Source organism: Cervus elaphus, chromosome 10 (genome assembly GCF_910594005.1).
Source record: "Cervus elaphus chromosome 10, mCerEla1.1, whole genome shotgun sequence".
NCBI lineage: Eukaryota > Metazoa > Chordata > Mammalia > Artiodactyla > Cervidae > Cervus > Cervus elaphus.
The window spans coordinates 51226449-51250114 of record NC_057824.1 but is presented as its reverse complement, the minus strand read 5'-3'; the positions used below and the strand labels follow the sequence as shown (position 1 = coordinate 51250114).

General features: G+C 43.9%; 1 protein-coding gene, 1 non-coding gene and 1 pseudogene across 2 annotated transcripts in view; 1 reads left to right on the top strand and 2 right to left on the bottom strand.

Annotated features, from left to right (window-relative positions):
* Window positions 1–22697, bottom strand: part of BAIAP2L1 (BAR/IMD domain containing adaptor protein 2 like 1) — a 77072-nt gene extending 54375 nt beyond the window's left edge. The window contains exon 1 of the mRNA XM_043915307.1: window positions 22387–22697. Within this exon, the coding sequence (XP_043771242.1) occupies window positions 22387–22437 (51 nt within the window). The 5' untranslated portion in view covers window positions 22438–22697. The remainder of the gene's footprint in view (window positions 1–22386) is intronic.
* LOC122702391 lies at window positions 9952–10058 on the top strand. Its single transcript, XR_006343250.1, has one exon. It is a non-coding gene; the product is annotated as a U6 spliceosomal RNA (small nuclear RNA).
* LOC122701888 lies at window positions 15755–16246 on the bottom strand (annotated as a pseudogene).
* Window positions 22698–23666: the final 969 nt, after the last annotated feature.

Here is a 23666-nt window from a genome sequence, read left to right as displayed (position 1 = left end):
CAGAAGGGAAGAACAACATATGAGGTCAATGGGCCACGCTTAACTGGAAGTCCACTCAGCCTGTCTTGCTGGAGCCAGTCAGCTGAGCCTCATTCACAGCCAGGAGCCATGAAGCCCCAGCGCCAAGGCTGACCTCTCACCAGTCCCCCAGCTAGCCAGTCAGTCTTAGTATCTGATCATGGGGACCTGTCACCATAGCTGCTATTTCTATCATCTTTCCTCAATTCTTTTAAGTTTTCAATTTTGAAATAGCTTAAGGCACACAACTAGTTGTAAAAACTGTATAAAAGCTCCCATGTATGCTTCCGCCAATGGGAACTTAGATGGTCAAAGTACATCATCTAAACCAGGAAGCCAACATTGGTACAATACAGTTAAACTACAGATCTTATTTGGATTTACCAGTTGTTATACCTCTAATTTGCAGGGTGTGTGCCTTGTTTTTATGAAATTTTATCACACGTATAGATTTGTATAACCGTCACCACAATTACGATACAGAACTCTCCCAGTAACACAAAGGTCTCCAGGATGCTACCCCTTTATAGCCCAACCACCCTAACCCCTGGCAACCGCTGATCTCAATCGTCATAATTTTGTCACTGTGAGGATGTAACATAGGTGGAGTTGTACAGTATGTGGCCTTTAGAGACTGATTTTTCCACTCAGCACAATGTCCTTAAGAACCACCCAAATTGCTGGATGTATCAACAGCTTATTCCTTTCTTTTCTATTAGTGGTCCACGGTATGGATGTATCATAATCTATCCATTTCACCGTCGACCATTTGGGCTGTTTTCAGTTTTTGGCAATTACAAATAAACCTGATATGGACAATCATGCACAGACTTTTGTGTGAACATGAGTGTTCCTATCTCTAGAATAAACACCTGGTAGTTCAATTTCTGCGTCATACAGTAGGTGGATGTTTAACTTAAGAAACTGCCAAGCTGTTTTCCAGAGTTGGCTGTACTGTTTTACATTCCCATGGGCAATGTATGATATTTCGTATTTTTAAAATGTAATAACTTCATTAGAAAATGGTTGCTTTCCAATAAAAAGATAAAACTATTTTAAAACATCATTTAAAATTCTTACAATAATCTTACATGCCTGAGTCTAGATGGTAATATGTACAAGGATACCAATACAGAGCAACCTGCCTTCTAGCAGACAAGCAGTCACAAAAAGAAGCTAAGCTCTATGTTCTTTCCTAAGATTATTCTTAGTTCAGCTTTACTCAAATAATGGGAAAACAGAATTTGATTTCTTGATAGAATTCTTAGACTATTTACATATAACTCCTCTCTTAAAATTTCAAAAACAATGAATTCATGAGAACTTCCAAAATTAACACCAAGCATAAACCACTATCCAAATGATTCAACTGGAAAAAAAGTTCAAGACAAGAGACCACCACTGACTTCAGAGAAAACAATACAAGAATTTTTAAGCTTGGAAGATCAACATATACTTCAATTCTTTATTTTAGGTTTTGCTACAGAAATGGTTCCCCTGGAAATTCTGGCCTCTTTGAATAGTGGAAAATCTACTTCACTGGCTGTTGGCCATTAATCTAGCTATTTTAGCTGAAGTACATGTATTTTTAAACTCAGGAACAGAAAAGCAGTGTGGCTGTCTTATTTCACAATCTGCAAAATTTCAATCATAGCAATGGATGTCCTGGTGAATTGGACAGGTCCTAAATTTTGAGGGGGAGGGCAGTAGTTGGGTCAAAGGCCATGCTGTGTCAAGGCTTGCCAAGACCTGAATTGTTTATAGCGCCTCAAGTTTAGAATCAAGAGCAGTAATGAACAAATCCATTTTAAGTTTGGCACTAAGAATAAAAGGTTTAAGATTTCAAGTATAAAAACAAAATACATTATAAAAGGCATTATTGGGCCAAGAATCACTATTTTGCTACCATCAATAACAAAAGCCTAGGAAGTATTCCAACAGTTACTGCTCAGCGAGAGGGATAATGTGTCAAACCAGTCTGAACCAAAATGAGTTTCCTTTCCATTCAGGGAAGAACATGGATCTTCTAGGCTAAAAAAGATGACTGGCAACAACTCTGTTGTACCTGTGCTGCACCTCATAGTGAAGAGGGTTGGTCCTGTCACAAGAGCTCTGGGCCCTAGGGAATTCGCCCTTAGCTAGTCCCCAGACCGCTGAGGAAGAGGCCACTGAAAACCTACAGGCACATCCCACCAGATTTCTAGTTGCTCTGTTCACTAGTTTCTAGTTGCTCATACAATTTCTCTGCCTCATATATAGTTACAGATCATAATTTTGAAAAGTATTACACAATCTTATGATGGTTTTAACTTTCTCACCATTTAGATTTTTCTTTCATTATTGAAAATTATTACCTTTACCAGTATGAAACTACAGGATATTTATAAGGCATAAATACAAATATGACTAGACAGTTAAACTGGGCTGACTTTAAATTCCTAAGCAGCAGTTTCTCTTTCCATTTCTTTTGTCAATTCTCTATAAGACCAAGAACAAATTATTTGATATTTCAGCTGTTTGTTTTAACTTTTCTCAGTTGAAACGTGTGGATTATAGTTACATTAGAATAAGCTTTAAAAGTTATTTAAGAATCTCTAATATGAGGTTTTTTATAACTTGATTCAGGTACTGTATGTATCTTTGAAATTTTTTGTATTTTATTTTAAACAATCTCATGTGAATTAATCTAGCAATGTCACAGATCTTAAACAAGGCACCCTTTAATTTCATCTGACAAGAATACTTGTTCATAAGGGCTAACTATAGTTTCCAGTAGTCATGTATGGATGTGAGAGATGGACCATAAAGACGGCTGAGCACTGAAGAATTGATGCTTTTGAACTCTGGTGTTGGAGAAGGCTCTTGAGAGTCCCTTGGACTGCAAAGAGATCAAACCAGTCCATCCTAAAGGAAATCAGTCCTGAATATTCATTGGAAGGACTGATGCTGAAGCTAAAGCTCCAATACTTTGGCCACCTGATGTGAAGAACTGACTAATTAGAAAAGATGCTGATCCTGGGGATGATTGAAGGCAGGAGGAGGGGATGACAGAGGATGAGATGGTTGGATGGCATTACCAACTCAATGGGTTTGAGCAAGCTCAAGGAGATGGTGAAGGACAGGGAAGCCTGACGTGCTGCAGTCCATGGAGTCACAAAGAGTCAGACACGGCTGAGTGACTGAACAACAACAAGGGCTAACTGAGATTACTTCTAGATAGAAGTCATTTGTATTAATAGAAAATCTCACTTCCTTCTTCCAGGTGTTGCTGGAAGCTGCAGTTTCTAGACTGACATCATCAGTATGTGATTACGTCCCCTGCCTTTAGAGAAAGCTGCTGTTGTTTAGTTGCTAAGTTGTCCAACTCTTTTGTGACCCAATGGACTACAGCCTCCAGGCTCTTCTGTCCATGGGATTTCCCAGGCAACAATATTTGAGTGGGCTGCCATTTCCTCCTCCAGGGGCTCTTTCTGACCCAGGGATCAAACCCGCACCTCCTGCAGTGGCAGGTGGGTTCTTTACCACCGAGCCACCTGGGGAGCCCTTAGGAAAAGTAATGGTGAGTAAATCTGGCAAAAGGGCAGATGCCTGTGGGCTAACTGATGGTCTGAAGAGCCATGTGTTCATGCCTATCTTGAATGGGGAGCAGAAGCCAAGAAAATTAGACAACTGAGATGTTTTTTGCTTGAAATATTAAGTTAGGGCAAAAGTACTCATATTTGAAGATATAAATACACAAAAATGCTCCCCACCAGTCGAATGTGAACAGTCTGCATGATCTGTCTAGGCTACCAGCTATCAACTTGTATTACAGATCAATTCGTATCATCTGAGCGCCGAAGAATTGATGCTTTCGAATTGTGGTGCTTGAGAAGACTCTAGAGAGTCCCTTGGACAGCAAGATCAAATTAGTCAATCCTAAAGAAAATCAACCCTGAATCTTCACTGGAAGGACTGTTGCTGAAGCTGAAGCTTCAATACATTGGCCACCTGATGTGAAGAGCTGACTCATTGGAAAAGACCTTGATACTGGGAAAAACTGAAGGCAGGAGGGGGCTGGCAGAGGATGAGATGGTTAGGTAGTATTACAGACTCAATGGACATGAACTTGAGCAAACTCCAGGAGATAGTGAAGGACAGGGAAGCCTGGTGTGCTGCAGTCCACGGGGCTGCAAAGAGTCAGACGCAACTTAGCGACTGAACAACAACAAAGAATTTGTAACATGCCATCCCAGTAGCAATGAACATGAGGGGTGGGGGAACATGGCATAAAAAATACTATGGCCTTGAATCCTCAGGCAGATCACATCTGTCCTTGCTGAGCCCCAGTCTCCTCCTCTGTAAGATGGCAAAAACTCATTTTTACCTCATGAGGGGTATGAAGATCCCATGAAATAATAACTAACATTTATGGAACACTTACTGTGTGCTCTTCAGGACACCTGACTCCGAGTGCACTGAATCAACTATAGTAATTAACGTTGCAAGACAGGAGCTCAGAAGTTTTAGTCAGCTCTTCAGAGGGATGAGCACTCCTATTTACATAGAAGTCTCCAGGCACCACCGCTTCCTCTCAGTAACGTGAAAACAAATGATCTGGGCTCTCCTGCCTCAAAGCGTCACGTCAGGGTGAGAGAGACCATGAGTACAAAGACCTCCAGAAGCAGGCAGTACCAAGAAAACTGGAGGTGTAATTATTATCTGCTCTATCCAGTTGGAAACTCTATTCCTTTTTTCTTTCTGAGATGCATTTTGATGCTCCGGAGTCTATGTTTCAGGCTTTAGGCCTGGCACCTCACTTGGGTTCTCTCTTCAGACCCTAACAATACAACAGTTATCATCCCCATTTTAGAGGTGAGACATGAAACTTTGAGATGTGAAATATAAAAACCTCCCCGAAGGTCCCACAGGTAGAGTTAGCCCCGGGCACTAACCTTTGCACTCACCCCTCAGGCCTCCAGATAAGTTCCTTGAGGAGGATTATGCAATAAAGTGAGATAGAAATGCTTTTATGGCAGAGATCACTATTTTAGGGTAAGAAATTATGCAAGTTTCTACAATATTTTCTTTGGGGAAGGTTTCTTGTAATCTTACCCCTGATTTGTAGCTGTTGTTTAGTCGCTATGTCCTGTCCGACTCGTTGCAACCTCACGGACTGCAGCCCACCAGGCTCCCCTGTCCATGGGCTTCCCCAGGCAAGAATACTGGATGAGTTGTCATTTCCTTCTCCAGGGGATCTTCCCGACCAGGGATCGAACCCACATCTCCTGCATTGGTAGGCAGATTCTTTTACTGCTGAGCCACCAGGGAAGCTCCTCTTGATGTTAGAGGAGTATAATTAACCTAATAGTTACACAATATGGACAAGTTCTACCCAGGCAAACAAATATTTCTGACTTTCTCCTTTTCTTTCCTTTAAAAAAAGGGAAGGAGTGGGGGAGAAAAAGAAGATTCTCCAACTACCTGTAGTCCTTCCGGGAATTAATAATGGTAACACTGCCATGTTGATTTCCTTTGTTGAAAAGGAATTAAAACGTTACAGAACTACATGGTAAAACCAAAAGGTGTTTTAGCCACCCCATCCAAGTCTCATATCTTTTTTTCCTCCCCACAGGGAACCACTAATTGACTAGAAACTTTCTAACTCATTTTATACACACATATATTTAGTCAGGATTGGTAATTTTGCTTGAGCATTTAAATAAATAGTATCATATAATAAATTTTACTGTCACACCTTACTTTTTAAAAAATTCAATGTTAAACTTCAGAGACCTATTGACCTTGATATGTGTTAATTGAGTTTATTCCTATTTAACTTCTTTCTGTATCCCTTTGTGATGGCTGATTTTGTGTGTCTGCTACCGTACCTAGTTAGTCGACTGAATACTAATTTAGGTGTTGCTGTCTAGGACTTCTGAAGATGTGGTTAACCACCAGTAGCCTTTAGGAGAGTATCCTCCATAATCTGCGTGGGATTCACTCAATCCATTGAAAGGCATTAAGAATAAAACTGAGGTTTTCCTGAGGAAGAAGACATTCTGCTCATGGACTTTCAGCCTGCCGGCTTACCCTATAATTTCAGACTTTCCAGTCTCCCACAACCACATAAGCCAATTTTTTTACTTCCTCGTCTAAGTGACATTTAGAGGGCTTACAAGTTACTGCTAATACCAACTGTTTGCCAAGAAGCTGTCCATGTCTCTTTGTGCACACAGGGAAGAATTTACCTAGAAACAGAATCACTGGGGCACAGAGTACATGATAGATTTTTCATTTTTGTTCGATATTGTCAAACACTTTCTCCAAAGTGGCTGCAACAATCTGTGCTCCTACAACCACCGTACTATTTTGCCATGATCACCAACACTTGGTGTTATCACACTTTTTTGCCTGATAGGTGAAAAGTACTGTTTAAGTACCATAAACTGTTTCCCTTGTCAGCATTAAAAAAAGACCCAGGACTGAACTATCTACGCAGGGGAAGAGAAATAAAGGGAACTCCCTGGTGGCTCAGCTGGTAAAGAATCCTCCTGCAATGCAGGAGACCTGGGTTTGATCCCTGGGTTGGGAAGATCCCCTGGAGAAGGGAATGGCAACCCACTCTAGTATTCTTGCCTGGAGAATTCCATAGACAGAGGAGCCTGGTGGCCTACAGTCCATGGGGTCGCAGAGTCAGACATGACCAAGCATAGAGAACACACAGAGGGCCCGAGTCTCCCACGGAGGAAAGTCAGCAGTGACTTCTGTCCATCTCACCACAGGGTAGGACCAGGCACCGAGAGCGTGGCTATGGCCCGCGATCAAGGGCAGCCGCCGCCCCTCTCCACCCGCAGCGCTGTGCTCCAGACACAGCGGCCTCTGGGCTGTGCTCTCAACGGGCCAAGGCGAGGACCCTGCTCTCCTGCCTGCAGGTTTTCCTCCTGGACACCCAGCCGCCTGGGTCTGAGACGCTTCCTCGACCCTCCTCCTTTTTCCAGGTCTGTTTCTTGCTTCTCCTTCCTCAAAAGGCTTGTCTCTACCTTACAGGATACTACCTGTGTACTCTGTCTCACTAGTAAAAACTAAGGAAATGAATTAAGGTCAAGGATCACTGCACTTCCAGCACCAAGAGCAGGCTAATGCCCAAGCTGTACTCGCAGTGGCAGTTCTTGAATTCTTTTAGAGTCATGTAAGAGCTGTGTGTGCTCCTGGATGAATCGGCTGCATGACGTACCTTCAGCTCATCTGATGAGCACACAGACTCAATGACTAGGCGGGTTGATTAGCCACGGCCAGGATTCCTAGAGTGAGGTAATGCACTGCTCGTGGCTTCATTAGCTCAACCTGAGGCTCATGGAAGCTGCAAGACTCTGCCCTTTACCTACTAAGTCATAACAGGCTTTGCTGTTGTTTAGTCACTAAGTCTCATCTGACTGGAGTCCGCCAGGCTTCTGTCCATGGGATTCTCCAGGCAAGAATACTGGAGTGGGTTGCCATTTCCTTCTCCAGGAGATCTTCCTAATCCAGGGATTGAACCCATGTCTCCCGCATTGATTGGCAGGTAGATTCTTTATCACTGAGCCACCAGGGAAGCCCCATAACAGGCTTACAAAGCCTATAAATGCCATTCTTTCCTCGTGAATTTTGCTTCCCAACTCTATGTTTCTCCAAGCTGACATTTAAATTACTTTTTAAATAGTTAGGTGATAATATAGTTCTTAAAAAAATACCTTGCTGGCAACAATTCAAATGTCCATTAACTGGTGAACAGGTGAAGAAACAGGATACATCCATATATGGAATAAAAATGCCATAAAAAACGAGTAAAGTACAACATGGACAAATTCCATTATGCAAAAGTGAAAGAAGCTGGCCACAACAGACTACCTATTATTGTATGATCCCATTTCTACGAAATATCTAGAAAAGACAAAGAAAATATATTAGTGATTGCCCGAGGCTGGGGTTGAGAATGAGAAATGACAGCAAATGGGCATAAAGGACCTTTGTGGGATGATGGAAATGTTATAAAATTGGCTTGTGGTAATGGCTGCACAATTCTGTAAATTTACTAAAAAATTATTGAATTGTACATTTAAAATGAGTGAATTTTATAGTTTATAAGTTACACCTCAATAAAGATGTTTAAAAACAAACAAACAAACAGCAACAACAAAAATCCTTGACAGCTCTTCTCAACATCCCAGGCTGCTAAGGGTGTATGTGCACGCTTAATCGCTCGGTTGTGATCGATTCTCTGTGAGCCCATGGACTGTAGCCTGCTTAGCTCTCTGTCCATGGAATTTTTCAGGCAAGAATACTGGAGTGGGTTGCTATTTCCTCCTCTGGAGGATCTTTCCTGACCCAGGGATTGAACTCACATCTCCTTCGTCTCCTACACCGGCCGGCGGATTCTTTACCACTAAGCCATCTGGGAAGGCTTTTGTCCTTACACCTGGGAAGACTGTAGCCTTCATCAAGGCTACAGAGCTGTGATTTCTGACTAGCCTGCTGCCCACTGAAAAGTCGGATGTGCTGAGACACAGGCCATCCCCTGTCTTCTGTGAACACTGGTCCGGGACCAGATGGAACGATGCTCCTGGTCTGAAGAGCACTTAAGCCCATGTAGCTTTAGCAGCAACCTCTGCCGCTCAATCAATCCGATCCATTAGTAGAAAAAGAAAACCCAGCCATTTGGAGATGAATCTCCTGCTGGATTAGCGGTTGTCTCTCCAGCTACAATTGAGGAATGAGTTTGGCAAAGCTTCTCTAGGCAAAAAAATCCTTATTGTGTTCCTCTCGAAGGATAGTTTCCTAGGAGAGGACCCCCACAACCTCGCTTCAGAAACTTTGACTTAAACATTGTTTTGCCTCCCTTTCTTTATCCATAACCAGGCTTTGGCTTATAGATAATTATTTCTACCAAGCGGGTCCTTCATTCAGAGGGCAAAAGGCATGCTAGAAATGATGCCATGAGGTGCCAAGGGTCCCCGGCTCCGCCCCCGCCACATGACCTCTGCCCAAGAAGCCACTGGGCCAGTGGTTAGTAAAGCACAGGGCCAGCTCTCTGGGCTTAGCCTCTCCTAGAACATTCTGAGAGAGTTCTGAGAACCTGGTAGGTCCTAAGCTCCTTAAGAACCAATCAAGTGATGAGAAGCAGAGTGACCTGAACCAGAAAGGTATGTACTGCTACCTCTTAAGATCCGTTAACTAGAAGCAGTCACATCTCTGGGATCTTTTATTTCATTGTTTAAAGACACAGAGTTCTGTAACAAAACTCCACCTTCCCTACTCATTTAGGCCACCAAAACTGCTCTGAAGCCAAGCACAATTAAGCAGAATAAAAAGGTCCCAACACACTGGGGTGAGAAAGAAGTGTGTTCTGTAACTCTTCAAATCTTTTGGACGAAATTATCAAACCTGTCAAGAAAATGATGTCCCGGGGCTATCCCACCCAGTAAACTACTGCACTAGGTTTCAATGGTTGTTCTTTTAAGAAAATTGTGGAGGAAGAATCATGTTATAGGCAATCGGTGTTCACGATCCTCTGGTAACATAATCTGGGAAAAAACCCAACAGCCTGAACCCTATAACACTAGAAAGTTTCATTTTACTTTAAACACCAGACAAAAGTTTCACATCTGTCTGTGAGTGGAATCATCTGAAACCACTTTTCCTTGTGGTTTTAAGCATAGATGATTATACTGGGTTCAAGGTCCAGCCAGTACTGTGACTCCACACAGTTGCATGAATTTCAGGGCAGCACCGAGAGCAAGCAATTCCAGCTTGCCAACTGCCAGTGTTATCAGACGTGGAAGCAATGCCTGGCCCATACTGGCTTCCATTAGCAAGGGGATCCAGGGACGCTGCCCCAGAATTTAAGCAACTTTTGGACCTTTAACTTCAAAGGAAGTAATACCTGAGCGTCGGAAGTTAAAAAAGAATCACTTTGTGCTCGCTTCGGCAGCACATATACTAGAGTTGGAACGATACAGAGAAGATTAGCATGGCCCCTGCGCAAGGATGACACGCAAATTCGTGAAGCGTTCCGTATTTTTAAAAAAAGAAAAAAAAAAAAAGAATCACTTCTTGAAATTCCAGCTATGATAATACTAGTACCCATTTTTGCTTGGTTCCTAGAGGCCCATGTTCTTATTTGAAAGAAGGGAAATAATCCTTACTATAGCCACAGTGCCAGGACAACTACTGCATAACTGTCAATCAGAATCTGGAGATTGCCTTCTTTTCTAGCATTCGTGTGTATGTGTGTGTGGGGAGATCAATCTATCACGGCAATGATAGATAGATACTAGATAATGTGGACTTATGGATCACTTCACTTTGCCTGGGAAATCCCACTGACAGAGGGGCCTGACAGGCTACAGTCCATGCGGTTGCAAAGAGTTGGACATAGCTGAACGACTGACACACTTTCGGGGGCTTCCCAAGTGGTGCTAGTGGTAATGAACCTGCCTGCCAATGCAGAAGACATAGGAGACGGGGGTTTGATCTCTGGGTCGGAAAGATCCCCTGGAGGAGGAAATGGCAACACACTCTAGTATTCTTGCCTGAGAACCCCATGGATAGAGGAGCAGTGGGCTACAGTTCATGGGGTCACAAAGAGCTGGACAGAACTGAAGCGACTTAACACACACACAACTTTGTCAAGTCCTCATGTTTGGGCCTTTGAAACAACAAGAGCCTTGTTCAATCCTGATGACTCACATGCAGTGAGCCTGGCCCTACGCTCGACACATAGGACCCACAGCGGGCTGAAGGAAGAGCTCCCTGAGGCCCTGAAAATGCAGAGTCTAAGGGAAACGGGTATGAAGAAATACCCAGGCAATCTAGACTGACATGGTAAAAATAAGAAATGCAAATGTCTTTAATATAACTTATATCATTTAGAAGTATATGACTTTACCACAGATAGATGGTATCTATGAAGGAAACAGTGACTGATTAGATACTAGGTTTAAAATAGCTGTCAACAGACACATACTTTGAAGGCTGTAGGGTGTGCTACACCATTTGGTTAAGTGTTCCCGTCTGTCCAGTTATTAATTTTAAAAGGTGTGTCATGGAGTTAAAAGCAATGAAACTACAGGAAGAATGTCTTGTGTGCTGAGTTGTGTTTGTTTAGAAAGTCCCCAAGTATTGATACGTAACGAGCAACAGGAACTTTACCAGATCAAAGTCCGGTTGACGCTTGAACAATAAGAGGGTTAGGGGCACCTGTTCTCGCCACGGTTGAAAATGTGAGTACAGTCGGCCCTCCATATCCACAGATTTCATCAATACAGCAATACTGATTTTACTACTGAGAAAAATCCAAGTATAAGTGAACCTGGGAAAATTAAAACCCGTGTTGTTCAATGGTCAGCAGTAAATTACTGATTTCAAATATCCAGCGATATTCCTTTTTTACGTTTACTAGTTCTTTCCAAACACCACTCTTACATAATACCTAGAACAATTCTAATGAACGTCCCTCAATCAGAGCCCATGAGACGGGTCATTCTGCTTTGCATTAAAATCCAAGCCCTTGCAATCAGAAATATAGCTCAAAAACTCAAAATAATGTAAAAATAGCTTGTTTGTTTTAAATATAGTTCTGATGCTGGTAAGGGGAATCAAAACTTCTAAAGCTTTTGCTATGTTTTGTTTCTCACCGACTTCTCTCATACAGCCAACTTTCCAAAGACTGCTTACAAACACCTAAGAAACTCCTCTTGAACTTGACTTGCTCATACATCCCTCTTTTCCTCCTTTCTCCCAGCACTAGGACAAAGTAAACAAAGTCTGAAGAACAGAACTGGTAAAAGCAGGACACCTCCAGTACTGCAAGTGGAGAAGGAGAAGGAAGCGGAATTGATGATCCCGGGCAGGCTGAGGTGCAAGGGAAAGGCACTGCTGTCCTGTCATAAACTATCAACTCGAGAACAGCACAGGCTGTTTCTTCTCCAGGGTGGTTCCCATGGGTGACCTCTGTGCTTGGCACAGCCTGGTGCACAAGAAGAGAGTTGCTGAAGGAATGAATGTAGGTGGGAAGCTGGCGCATCCCTAACAGTTGCTTGGAACATGGTGGCTGTGATCGTCAGTGCAACTGCAGTTCCACCCACCACGGAGCAGGTGAGGGTTTCGTTACAATGGTGTGATAAGCACACAGCTTCTGTGTTTACCCAACAAATATTTTTAAACTCTTACTGGGCCATCAGCACGATGAGAGATTTCAAAAAATCCTCAAGGAGTGTACAGCTTATTGACTAAGAGAAAAATTTGTGCCAATAATATTGACACTATTCTTTTATCCACTTATGTGTGGGTCACTCTGCTAGATGCTGAGGATAAGCAGTAAACACGACAGATGAAAACCAACGCATGCAGGGTGGCTGTGGTCTAGCAAACAAAAACACCACTGCTAGCAGCTAACACACTGTCCTAACAACTTTTGTATCCACATAATCTACACAACCATCGTATGAGGTGGGTGAAAACTGAAGGCAAGGTCAAATGGAGAAATACATCATCAAGTACATACAGGAATCTGGGGTAACACAAAGGATGGGTCGGCTCGCTGAAGAAGTCGTCAGTCTTGGGAGCACAACAGTGGGACTGAATGTCATGTAAGAACAAGTTTTTTGTATGTTTAAAGTGTCTATGCACTTAGAAATAGATTGTACCATCAGACATAGTTGTGTCTGGCACTCCAAGTGTAAGATGAAGCCAAAGAAAAAATAAACCATTTGGTCCATTAAAACCATTAAAGTTTTAATTGTTTTTTTAATGGCAGCACTTAAATATAAAGAATTGTCATTGTGATTTTCCTGATTTTCTTTCGTCCTTTGAACTTCTGTGGCCAGAAAGGGATTGGTTAGCTTAGGCCTCAGGCATCTGAATCCAACAGGTGACCAGGGTGGTCTCTGGTCCTCCTCTCCCCAGAGACCGGGGCTTCCCTCCCTGTAACTCAGGAGGGGCCGCTCCGTCCAGCAGGTGAAAAGGAAGCACCCAGGGGTGGCTTGTAGCTGGACTCATTAGCTGAGATGGGTCCTGACCTCCTGCCCCAGTCTTTCCGCGTCTACGACAGGCGGCGTGTTACCATCTGAACTGCCGTCCCTCCGACACTGGCAGGCTGGAGTCCCGCTTTTGCACCTTTGCTCACTGGCACATGTCTTCTTCCTGCATGTGCACTGTGCACGGATACAGCTGCACCTTGAAGGGGGGCAGCGGCCTGCTTGCAGCATCAGGCATGAGAGTTTGCAAAGACAGTTGTAAGAGCTGGAATTCGGTGCTCAGTGTTGCTGAATCGTTCTGCTGCTGCATTCATAGTTTCAGGTTTTAGTAGAAGGTAAACATGTGCCCCTCCCCCCCATAGGGAAAAACTAAGAGAAAATGGTAAGATTTTAAATTAGGTTTACCCTTAGAAAGTCAGTTTGCAAAACAGAGGAAGTGACACATTTTAGGTTAGTTTTTAAAATTTCTTATCCATTAATATGGAATAGATTTATCAATTTCTAGGGGTTTTTTTTTAGCTTAAATATTATAAACATAATCTGCCACATAAAATATAAACCAAAAGGCAGAGTGTAAGACAGACATAAAAGCCCCTCGTCCTCTCCCCTAGAGTTAACCACAACTATCCTTTCCTATTTTAGTGAAGGAATTGCTACTGTTTAGGGACTTTTAACCTCCAAAGTACCACACAAATAAAACCATTTTAAGCAACAAACCCAAGGGCACCCTCACTCACCAGCTGTTCTTTCTCAGCACATAGCTCTGGAAGGCCGTGAGCAATCCCTTATGTCTCCGAGGGGTGCTTTTTTTTTTTAAAAAGTTTGCTCCCTGGATTGGGAACACATTCTCGTGATATTTTTCATCTATTTTCGAATGAGAGAGAAACCAGCAACATTTCATCTCATTTCCACAAGTCTCACCTTTATCCACAAAGATTTGAGTTATAACAGAACACAGTTATAACAGAACACAGTCCTTAAAATAATGATAAACCAGAAAGACAGACTCAATGTCTGGAAAACGTAAAGAGAATGATAAAATCAAGGCTGAGGAAAGTAAGAACAAAAGTATATGGGCCTCAAGGGCTGCAGAGCTGTAATTACTGCAGACACATCAAGTACAAAGTTTATAGGGGAAATTACACCCATGACTGCCAGACATGAAATCTCGGGTGTTTTCCCGGCCAATGTCCACAAACTACCCTGTTATAGGTTTTATACATGTTTTACTATTTTTTTTAAAACTCTCTATGAGATATATACATATCATATGTATATGTGTGTGTGTGTGTGTGTGTGTGTATAAAGGAAGCCATTTTAAAACATCTACTTAATTGGTTGAGGTTCAGGAAAGGTCCATGCTCACTCAATCAGATTACAGCATGGCCTGGGGTGTGTTTTCTGGAGGGCATTTTGCAATGTATAGCAAATATGTTGACTACCCCTTGCAGGGGATTTAGCTTAAGGAAAAGATCCCAGATCTGTGCAAGTTTCACCTACAATGGTGTTCACAGCAGTACTTTAATAGCCAGGTATTGGCAACGACCTAACGTCCAAGAAGAGGTGGGTGGATGAATAAATTCTGAGGAAGAATGGAGAGCCACCGAAATGACGAAGCACACAATACTGACTGACATGGAAAGATGTACTGAAAAATATCTGAAAGAGTGACAATAAGAGTTAATAGTGTGGGATTCTGGGTAACTATTACTTTCAGTGTAAATATTCACAGAAATTTTGGAAATTCTCTGGTATCAGCAAAATATGTTTTTTTTCCTATATTTTCTATATTATTTCTACATATATCTATATAAAAATATCAGTTTTCAAGAGCCTCTAAGATTAAAACCAACACACACAAATAAATAAAACATGGATAACTGTGGGAAACGCAGAGATGTATAATCTGGGGGACTTGTTCTTAAGCATGAACAATCTAACTGTGGAGAAGACCCAAATTAAAAATAACATTTCCTTTAGAAAAAAATACTAGTCTTGAAGCCTCTTGATTTAACTGTAACTCACTGAAATGCTTTTAAAAACTAGTCTATTGTGCCTGTAACAGTAAAGTATGTTTTTAAGAAAAGTCACACAGAAAGGAAAAGTTCAGTTCAGTCGCTCAGACACGTCCAACTCTTTGTGACCCCATGAACCGCAGCACGCCAGGCCTCCTAGTTCATCACCAACTCCCGGAGTTTACCCAAACTCATGTCCATCGAGTCGGTGATGCCATCCAACCATCTCATCCTCTGTGGTCCCCTTCTCCTCCTGCCCTCAATCTTTCCCAGCATCAGGGTCTTTTCCAATAAGTCAGCTCTTCGCATCAGGTGGCCAAAGTATTGGAGTTTCAGCTTCAATATCAGTCCTTCCAATGTACACTCAGGACTGATCTCCTTTAGGATGGACTGGGGTTGGATCTCCTTGCAGTCCAAGAGACTCTCAAGAGTCTTCTCCAACACCACAGTTCAAAAGCATCAATTCTTCTGCGCTTAGCTTTCTTCACCGTCCAACTCTCACATCCATACATGACCACTGGAAAAACCATAGCTTTGACTAGACGGACCTCTTTGTTGACAAAGTAATGTCTCTGCTTTTTAATGTGCTGTCTAGGTTGGTCATAACTCTCCTTAATACTCAGTTAACTAGAAAGTTCAAATAACTCTGATTTTACACCTCCCAGCAGTCTAGTTCATTTAATTATGGTTCATCTGTGCCCCACAAACTTCTTACACAAGAAAACCTTTTTTTTTTTTTGGTATATGAGAATTTATTACTATCGTGCTTTCATCATCAAAATTTATGATCTTGGTTTTTCCTTCTTGCCTTTGTATAAAGCCAAAAGTGAGACGGTGGCTACTTTGACAACCTTAAAGAGGATTCCAGAAATGTCACCAACATGATCTTTGTGACCAAATCTAGCAACCAGAACTTCATAATTTTCCTCAATAAAATCCAAGCAACCATCATTGGGTACAAAAGCAGTGATTTTTTTTTTTTGGGCCATTCTTGATTAGCTGAACCCTGACACACTTCTTGATGGAAGAATTTGGCTGTTTGGCTTCAACTCCTACTTTTTCGAGCACAATTCCCTTGGCAGGAGAAGTGCCCCCAAAAGGGCTGGCCTTCAGGGCTGTGCCGAAATGGGCTTTCTTGTACTGTTTATCACGCCACTTATGGCCTTGTCGGTGACCATGGAGCTTGCTGGCAGTATGAAGACTGCAACACTTGTCCATCTTGCCGGCGCCATGGGCCTGAGCCCACAAGAAAACCTTTTGATGTGTTCAGCTATGAGAGTCTGAGAGTCCAATAAACTGAAATTTATCTTTTACTCTACTGAACACCACCACTGATGCCTCTCTCAGGCATCTGATCCCTAGGTCTCTATTCTGTCCTTGAATCTGTCTTCGAATCCCCCAGGTAGATGGCATTCCTGCTGCGGTTACAAGAACTCCAACCAGCAAGCCTGGGGCAAACTTTCGCCTTGAATTAATTTTTTCACTTTTGCATATACCCATCAGAACGACCAAAATGAAAAGGAAGGAAAATATCAACTGTTGATGAGGTTGTAGAGCAACCAACCGGAACTCTCACACACTTCTGGTGGGAATGTAAACGGATGCAACCACTTTGGCAGACAGCTTAGCAGTTTCTGCCAAAGCTGAATAAATATTTAAATACCTGATAATCCGGGAACTCCACTCCTCTGTGTACATACACGAGAGAAATGAGGGCCTATGCCCACCAGACTCGTACTATTCATAATATCCTTGAGTTGTCTGAAAACAATCCAAACGCCCCTCAAAGAAGAACAGACCGTGATACAATCACACCTTGTAATACTACACAGTGAAAGAAAAACGGATGGCAACTACTGCTGTGATATGGATGGGTGGATCCAAAAACACATTGGGTGAAAGAAGGCAGACAAGACAAGCCAAACTAGCCTGTGCTGCTCTAAGTTAGGCGAGTAGCTATCTTGGAGTGGGTACAACGCCTGGAGGGGGCATAAGAGGGGCTTCGGGGGCTGATCAGGGTCTACTTCTGGATGCTGAATACACATGTGGGTTCAGTTTGTGACAATTTAGTGAGCTATAAAGGCCTAAGCAAGCCTTTCAGTATGTAGATTAAAGTTTAATAAAAAGTTTTAGGAATAGAATGGATAAACAACAAGGTCCTACTGTATAGCATAGGGGACTATGTTCAATACCCTGTGAACCATAATGGAAAAGGATCGTAAGATGTACATATATATATAACTGAATCACTGCTATACAGAAGAAATGAACACACTGTAAATCTTTAACTGTACTTCTGTAAAAATAAAAAGTTTTAGAAATAAAAATAAATAAATAAATAAAAATGTACTTGCAAACGTTAACAGGTAAGTTCAATGGATATTTGTGTTGCTTTTATAATGAGTTTTACATTTGAACTGCAGAATAAATAGCTGTGTAGAATTCTGAGGGGAAAAAACAATCCAAACAGTTGCAACTGCACACACACTAGTTTTCCCTGCAGGTCTGCCTGCAGTTCATTATGACAGAAGTGCAAGGTAAGAACTAATGCCCAAGCCTGGAATAATGTCACACATGTAGTCAGAGGCAACCTGGAACTTGTGAATGGTGTCACAAGTCTGAGTGGCCCCAGCCTTGTTAATAAAGGATGCTGCTCTGTCCGCGTAGTAATGTTATCATAGTTCTAAAACCTCTTTCCAATCAAGAAAAGATGTTATGACAGGAAAAGACACTCATTGTTTAGCTTTGTGTTTACAGACAAGATGTTATAACACTGGGCTGTGCAGTTTAATATTTGATACCTGGCAACCCTTTCTGCTGCTACCTGACACCTGATTCTTACAATTCCCTTTTTTAGTCATCATGGAGCCCAAATTATCTGAGCTTCTTCAGATGCTATTTTATCTTCAGCATACCTGAAGAAAGCAGTGTTATGGGAACAGATGAAGATATCAAGTAGCCAACACAGCAACAGCAATAAACATAAACTGCGACCAAAAGCTTCCAAAAAAAAAGTGAAAGTGTTAGTTGCTCAGCCGTGTCTGACTTCGCGACCCCATGGACTGTAGCCCACCAGGTTCTGGCCCATGGAGTTCTCCAGACAAGAATACTGGAGTGGGTAGCCATTTCCTTCTCCAGGGGATCTTCCCGACCCAGGGACTGAACCTGGGTCTCCTGAATTGAAGGCAGATTCTTTACTGTCTGAGCCACCAGCTTCAAAACCTAGACCTATATGCCACAGCCCACACTGGAAGCCAACCAGGCAGGACTTTCACTGAAACATCCCCACTTAAACCCAAGCTGAGAAAATAAACCACCATTATACAAGCAAAACTGAGCATGCAGGTGTAGACTGCTTGCTTTACCCAATGAAAGAACGAAAGTCCCTCATTTTCTTACTTGAAGGTTTGTTTACAACATGCTAATGATGATGAGTTAGCAATAACAAACTTTGGGTGACACCTTAGGCACCAAAGTATGAAAATGTAATTGGTTTGCGCGTTTGTTGGCTACTACAAACTAAACTCCGATACCAAGGAACGGGGATGGAGGCTGGCAGGGGAACTGGCCTGTGGGCACTGACTTCCAGCCTCACTTTCTCAACAGTAAACAAACAGGCCCACCTTCAGGGCTGATGTGTAATTAGAATGAAACAAATGCTCTATGAAAAGTGTCAAGGGAGGGAGAGGGGAGCCTGGCACAGGACAGGAGCTTACTAAATTAATTAAACATTCATTTATTCAATAAGTATGTGCACCTATTAGGTGCCAGGAACTGTGTGCTAGGTGCTCAGAACCAAACAAAGCTTCTTTCATTTGGGAGATCACATTTGAGTTGGAGTAGAGATAAACATACATGATAAATAATAAACATACATGTAAATAATAGACATACATGATAAATAAATATATATTATATGCCAAGGGTTTCCCTGGTAGCTCAGTGGTAAAGAATCTGTCTGCCAATGCAGAAGACTCGGGTTTGATCCCTGGGTCTGGAAGATGACCTGGAGAAGGAAATGGCTACCCACTCTAGTATTCTTGCCTGGGAAATGCCGTGGACAGAGGAGCCTGGTGGGCTATAGTCCATGGGGTCACAAAAGAGTCAGACAAGTCTTAGTGACTGAACAACAATATATGCTAAGGGAGTGAGCACTACAGGTGTGTGAGTGTGGAGGGGGTTGGGAGACGGATAGGGCTGTCTTCAACTTTAAAGCTGTCTGAGTGGGACACCTGAGGAGGTGACATTTAAACAAAGACCTCTGTGTCCCTTCCCCCAACACTGCTGCTTCAGCAAGATTAATGCAGGGATGACATCACATCCAGCCGTCCTTAACTTCCTCAGACCAACAGGTCTAACTTCCAGCAAGGTTGTGGTTACTTCTGTGTGTGTGTGGGGTTACTTTTAATTAAGGGTTTTTTTTTTTTTTTTTAAACTTCTTCTTCCTTGTACCACTAAAGCATGCACCCATCAGAAAACCCATGCAAAATCACGAGCAAGCTGCTGAGGGAAATTATGGGTGTTGTATAGGCTGAAGTGTGGGGAGGGATCTTTGGCTTAATTCTAATTAGCAACAGTGACACTACCTGACATTTTGGGGCTTACTATCATGCCATTTGCTTGTGAAGTCATAAAACACACATCCTCCTGGGATTTAGTATAGCTCTCTGGTAACCATTTGTCTAAGTACACATTGAAAAAAACTCAGCAAATGTTTAAATAAATATTTAAAGATATTTGATACTGCATACAGAGGGTCACACTACTTCATAATCCCCCCTTTTCTCTAAAGAATTTATTCCTTTATTTCAAAGTTAGAGAAATTTGAGTAGTAAAAAATACCAAAACCCATATGAATCATAAAATCTCATTTGCAGGAGGCTTTTTTGTAAATGCACCTGGTTAGGCTGCATTTCTATTAGTAAAACATTCTAACTTGCCAGTTAACATCAAGAAGATCTCTTTTCCAGGTTCATCCACGCTGCTGGGAGACTCTTACCATATTAAACTTAAATTGTTTTCAGGTTTGGTTTTGAGGGGGTTGGGGGAGGAAGAACCGAAAGAGGAGGTGGTAAAAAGATGCTGGGCTTTCAATCAGATCTGTGAAATTTCACTGTGCATTTCTATCATAGTCAAAGCATGAGCTAGTGGCATTCACTTTATAGATTATATATAAACTTGCTGTCTGGGGCTGTAAATTATTATCCCACCATTCTAACCTAAACCTGACCCTAAAACATTAACGAGGAAATGGTGATTAAAGTCAGTCAATAAACATCTGTGAGCTTTTAGTATGTTTTAAGACACCTGGGAATGGAAAGCAATAAGGTACAGGTCTCTGACTGTCAGGGTATCACAGCCTTTCAAAATACAAAAATGATTTACAATGTTTTATGGAGAAGGAAATGGCAACCCATTTCAGTATTCTTGCCTCGGGAATCCTATGGACAGAGGAGCCTGGTGGGTTACAGTCCATGGGGTCACAAAGAGTTGAACAAAACTTAGCGACTAAACAACAGTGTCGATAAACACACATAACCTAGACCATGAAATCCACACCTTTTCCCTCCTGCCTCAGTTCTTTGGGTAATGCAAAATTGATATCTGTGAGATTGTAATTCACTTGAGCACAGCCCCTCCGCTGAGTCACCACTAAAAGTGACAGTGAGGAAGAACTGGGAGAAAAAGCAGAGAAGAGTGACTTCAGGATTAGATGCCCGAGTCATATCTCATCTCAGATTGGAAAGATATACCAGCCTGTGTCTTGGAGGCACGGGGGCGGGGTCACAATTCCACTCAAATTTGCAATGATCTCCATTCCTCAATAACATACAGTTTTACTGTCTTTAATTGACAGTCATCAGAGTAGCCACAACTCCCAAGTTGAAGAGTAACAATGTTATATTAACACAGTCAACAGCCCACACATTCCTACCCCCACCATCTTCAGGATCACCTAAACAATCTCAACAGAAAGGTAAAACCTTAACATTCAAATTTCTGGGATTTCTAAAAACTGCCCTCTTCTAAGGAACCATGAATAAGGACCAGATTTTGGTCACAGTTACTTACTGAGCTTACTGAGAATGCTATGACAACTGTATCTACTGTGTTTAGTGTGAATGCAATACAGTCCACATGTGACAGGATTTGTGTATTCAGATAAAGGGAACCAGTCTTTTGAACAAAGGATTATGAACCTATTTTCATGCTTTTATTCTTACCCAACAAAAGTCAATAAACTTCTCTGACTTCAGGAATTCACTCAGACCTTGCAAATCTAGAAACTAAATTTTAGAGTTAAAAAAAAAAGTAATCTATAGAAATGACCCAACTGTGGGTCTTAAAAACGACTACAAATGCATTTGGAGAACTTGGGTTCCATGAGCCTAAGCCGAATTAAAACAAAAGTTGTTTTGTGTTCTATTAATAGCAGATGATTAAACACATATCTTATTTCAAACTGGAATTCATTTATACGTACTTAAACTTACTAAACTGGCCACTAATCCTAAATCTATGTTTCTGGAAACATTCTCTCGTAATAAGTGCAAGTTAAGAGAATGACCATCAACGCATTGCTTAAGGTTGGGTCAACTTTATTCAAACCTCGGACGTTCTTAGACTCCCATTAACCTCCCCCAAATAATCGATATCTGAAAGCCAAATTGAACGTAAAGCTACGTGAGGCAGGGTCTCGGAGGGAGCGAGTCTCAAACCTTCCCAGTGAAGTCCTGGGGCCGGGGGCGCCCCCCGCAGGCCCCAGAGCCGAGTCCCGCTCACCTGGCGCTGGCTAATTACCTGGGAGTTTCCCCCCTTCATTCTCGGAGGAAACCCGAGCTCGGCTCTCCGAGAACTCAGGCGCCGCAGCCGCGCCGGCGAGGCCACAGACCCCGAAGGGAAGGTGCGGGAGGACGCGCCCCAGGGGCGACACAGGACCCTCCCGCCCCGAAGACGTTTGGTTGTGAAACGTGTAATTTACCGGGCGTCTCCTGCGCCGGGAGGGAGAGGAGGGGACCGGGTAAAGAACGGAGGGGGAGGGGAGGACAGTCCCGCGTAAAGTCCCCTCCTCACCTCCAAGGTGAAGAATCCGACCGTCCCCCCGGGCGAGGACTGCCGGCCGCCGGCGGGGCGTCCCCACTTCCCCGGCCTCGAACCCCGAACCCCGGCTCCCCCAGGGCTCCGGACCTCTCCCCGCACCCCCAGCCTCGAACCCTGGCGCCCCAGTCTTCGCCCTCGAACCCGGATGCCCCCACGGTCCCAGCCTCTTCGCCCCCGAACCCCGGGCCCCCCACTCCCCAGTCCCCGCATCTCCCGCCTTCGAACCCCAGCGCCCCCTGGGTCCCGGGCCCGCTTACCCGGTAGGTGCTCTCGGTGAGCCGGTTCACCTCCTCCGGCCCCCGCGACATGGCTGCAGCCGCCGGGCGGGCGAACGCGGGAGGACGCGGCCGGGCCTCGTGGCCGCCCGACCCTGGGCGGCTGTGGAGCGCCGGGGCGCGGCTGAGGGGCCCTCAAGCGTCGGCTGCCTCCACAGCCGTCGGCCGGGAAGTGCAAGTCGCGCGACCCGGCGGCCAAAACGTCAAAACTTGAAGCGCGACCGCCGCGGCCTCCGGCGAGGAGCTAAGACTCGGCGGGCGCGGGCAGGGCGGGCCCCGCGGCCCCACCTGAGGCGGGCGGGGTGGACGGGGCGGCCGCGAGGCGGGGCGGCCGGGCGACCCCACCTGAGGCGGCCTGGGCGGTGGGGAGGAGGCGGGCCGAGCCGTGGTGGGCGGGGCGGTGAGGCCCGTGTGGGCGGGGCGGAGGCGCGCCGGGCCAAGTGGGCGGGGCGTCTCCACCTGAAGCGCTGGAACGCTGGGACCCCGACCGCTTGAGGGGTCCATGGCGGGCTCGCGACGCTGTTCTGCTTTCAGCCCGCACCGTAGGCGGTCACACCTCTGTGGTCCTAGAGCGACAGGGGCCCTGACGCCCACGTTCTCCTCGGGTGCTGTGTCGCCCAGTTGTACTCATTTTCCTGCTTGACCTCTTCCTGCACTCCCGAATCGCCGACTTCAGAGATCTGAGGGGCCTCAGGATAAAGGCTCTCATAGGTGGGGGAAAGGGTCACGCCTTTGCAACCCTTTTTGGAAGTTCCTGATAATGTGGGGGAAAAAAGTCAATAAATGCCACGGTCTGGTTACAGAAATGGCAGTACGTTTTCAAACTTTGATTTAAGAAGGATTTTTAATTCAATGCAATATAACCATGCTAGTCACAAGATCGTTACAAGATTTAGAAGCCCATAGTGAATGCAGGTATAGTGGAGGTAATGCTCTTCCTTAGGGTGGCTGCTGAATCTCCCTGTCTATCTCCACCCCAACCCCAGCCTGAGGACCCAGAACAGTCTTCTCCCAGCCTGAAACACTGCTTGGTATCTGAGATACTCACCCAGCCAGAGCAGGAGATCTTATTCTGTATCTAAAAAAACTTCTCAGTCAGTTCAGTCGCTCAGTCGTGTCCGACTCTTTGTGATCCCATGAACTGCAGCACGCCAGGCCTCCCTGGCCATCACCAACTCCCGGAGTCCACCCAAACCCATGTCCATCGAGTCGGTGATGCCATCCAGTCATCTCATCCTCTGTCATCCCCTTCTCCTCCTGCC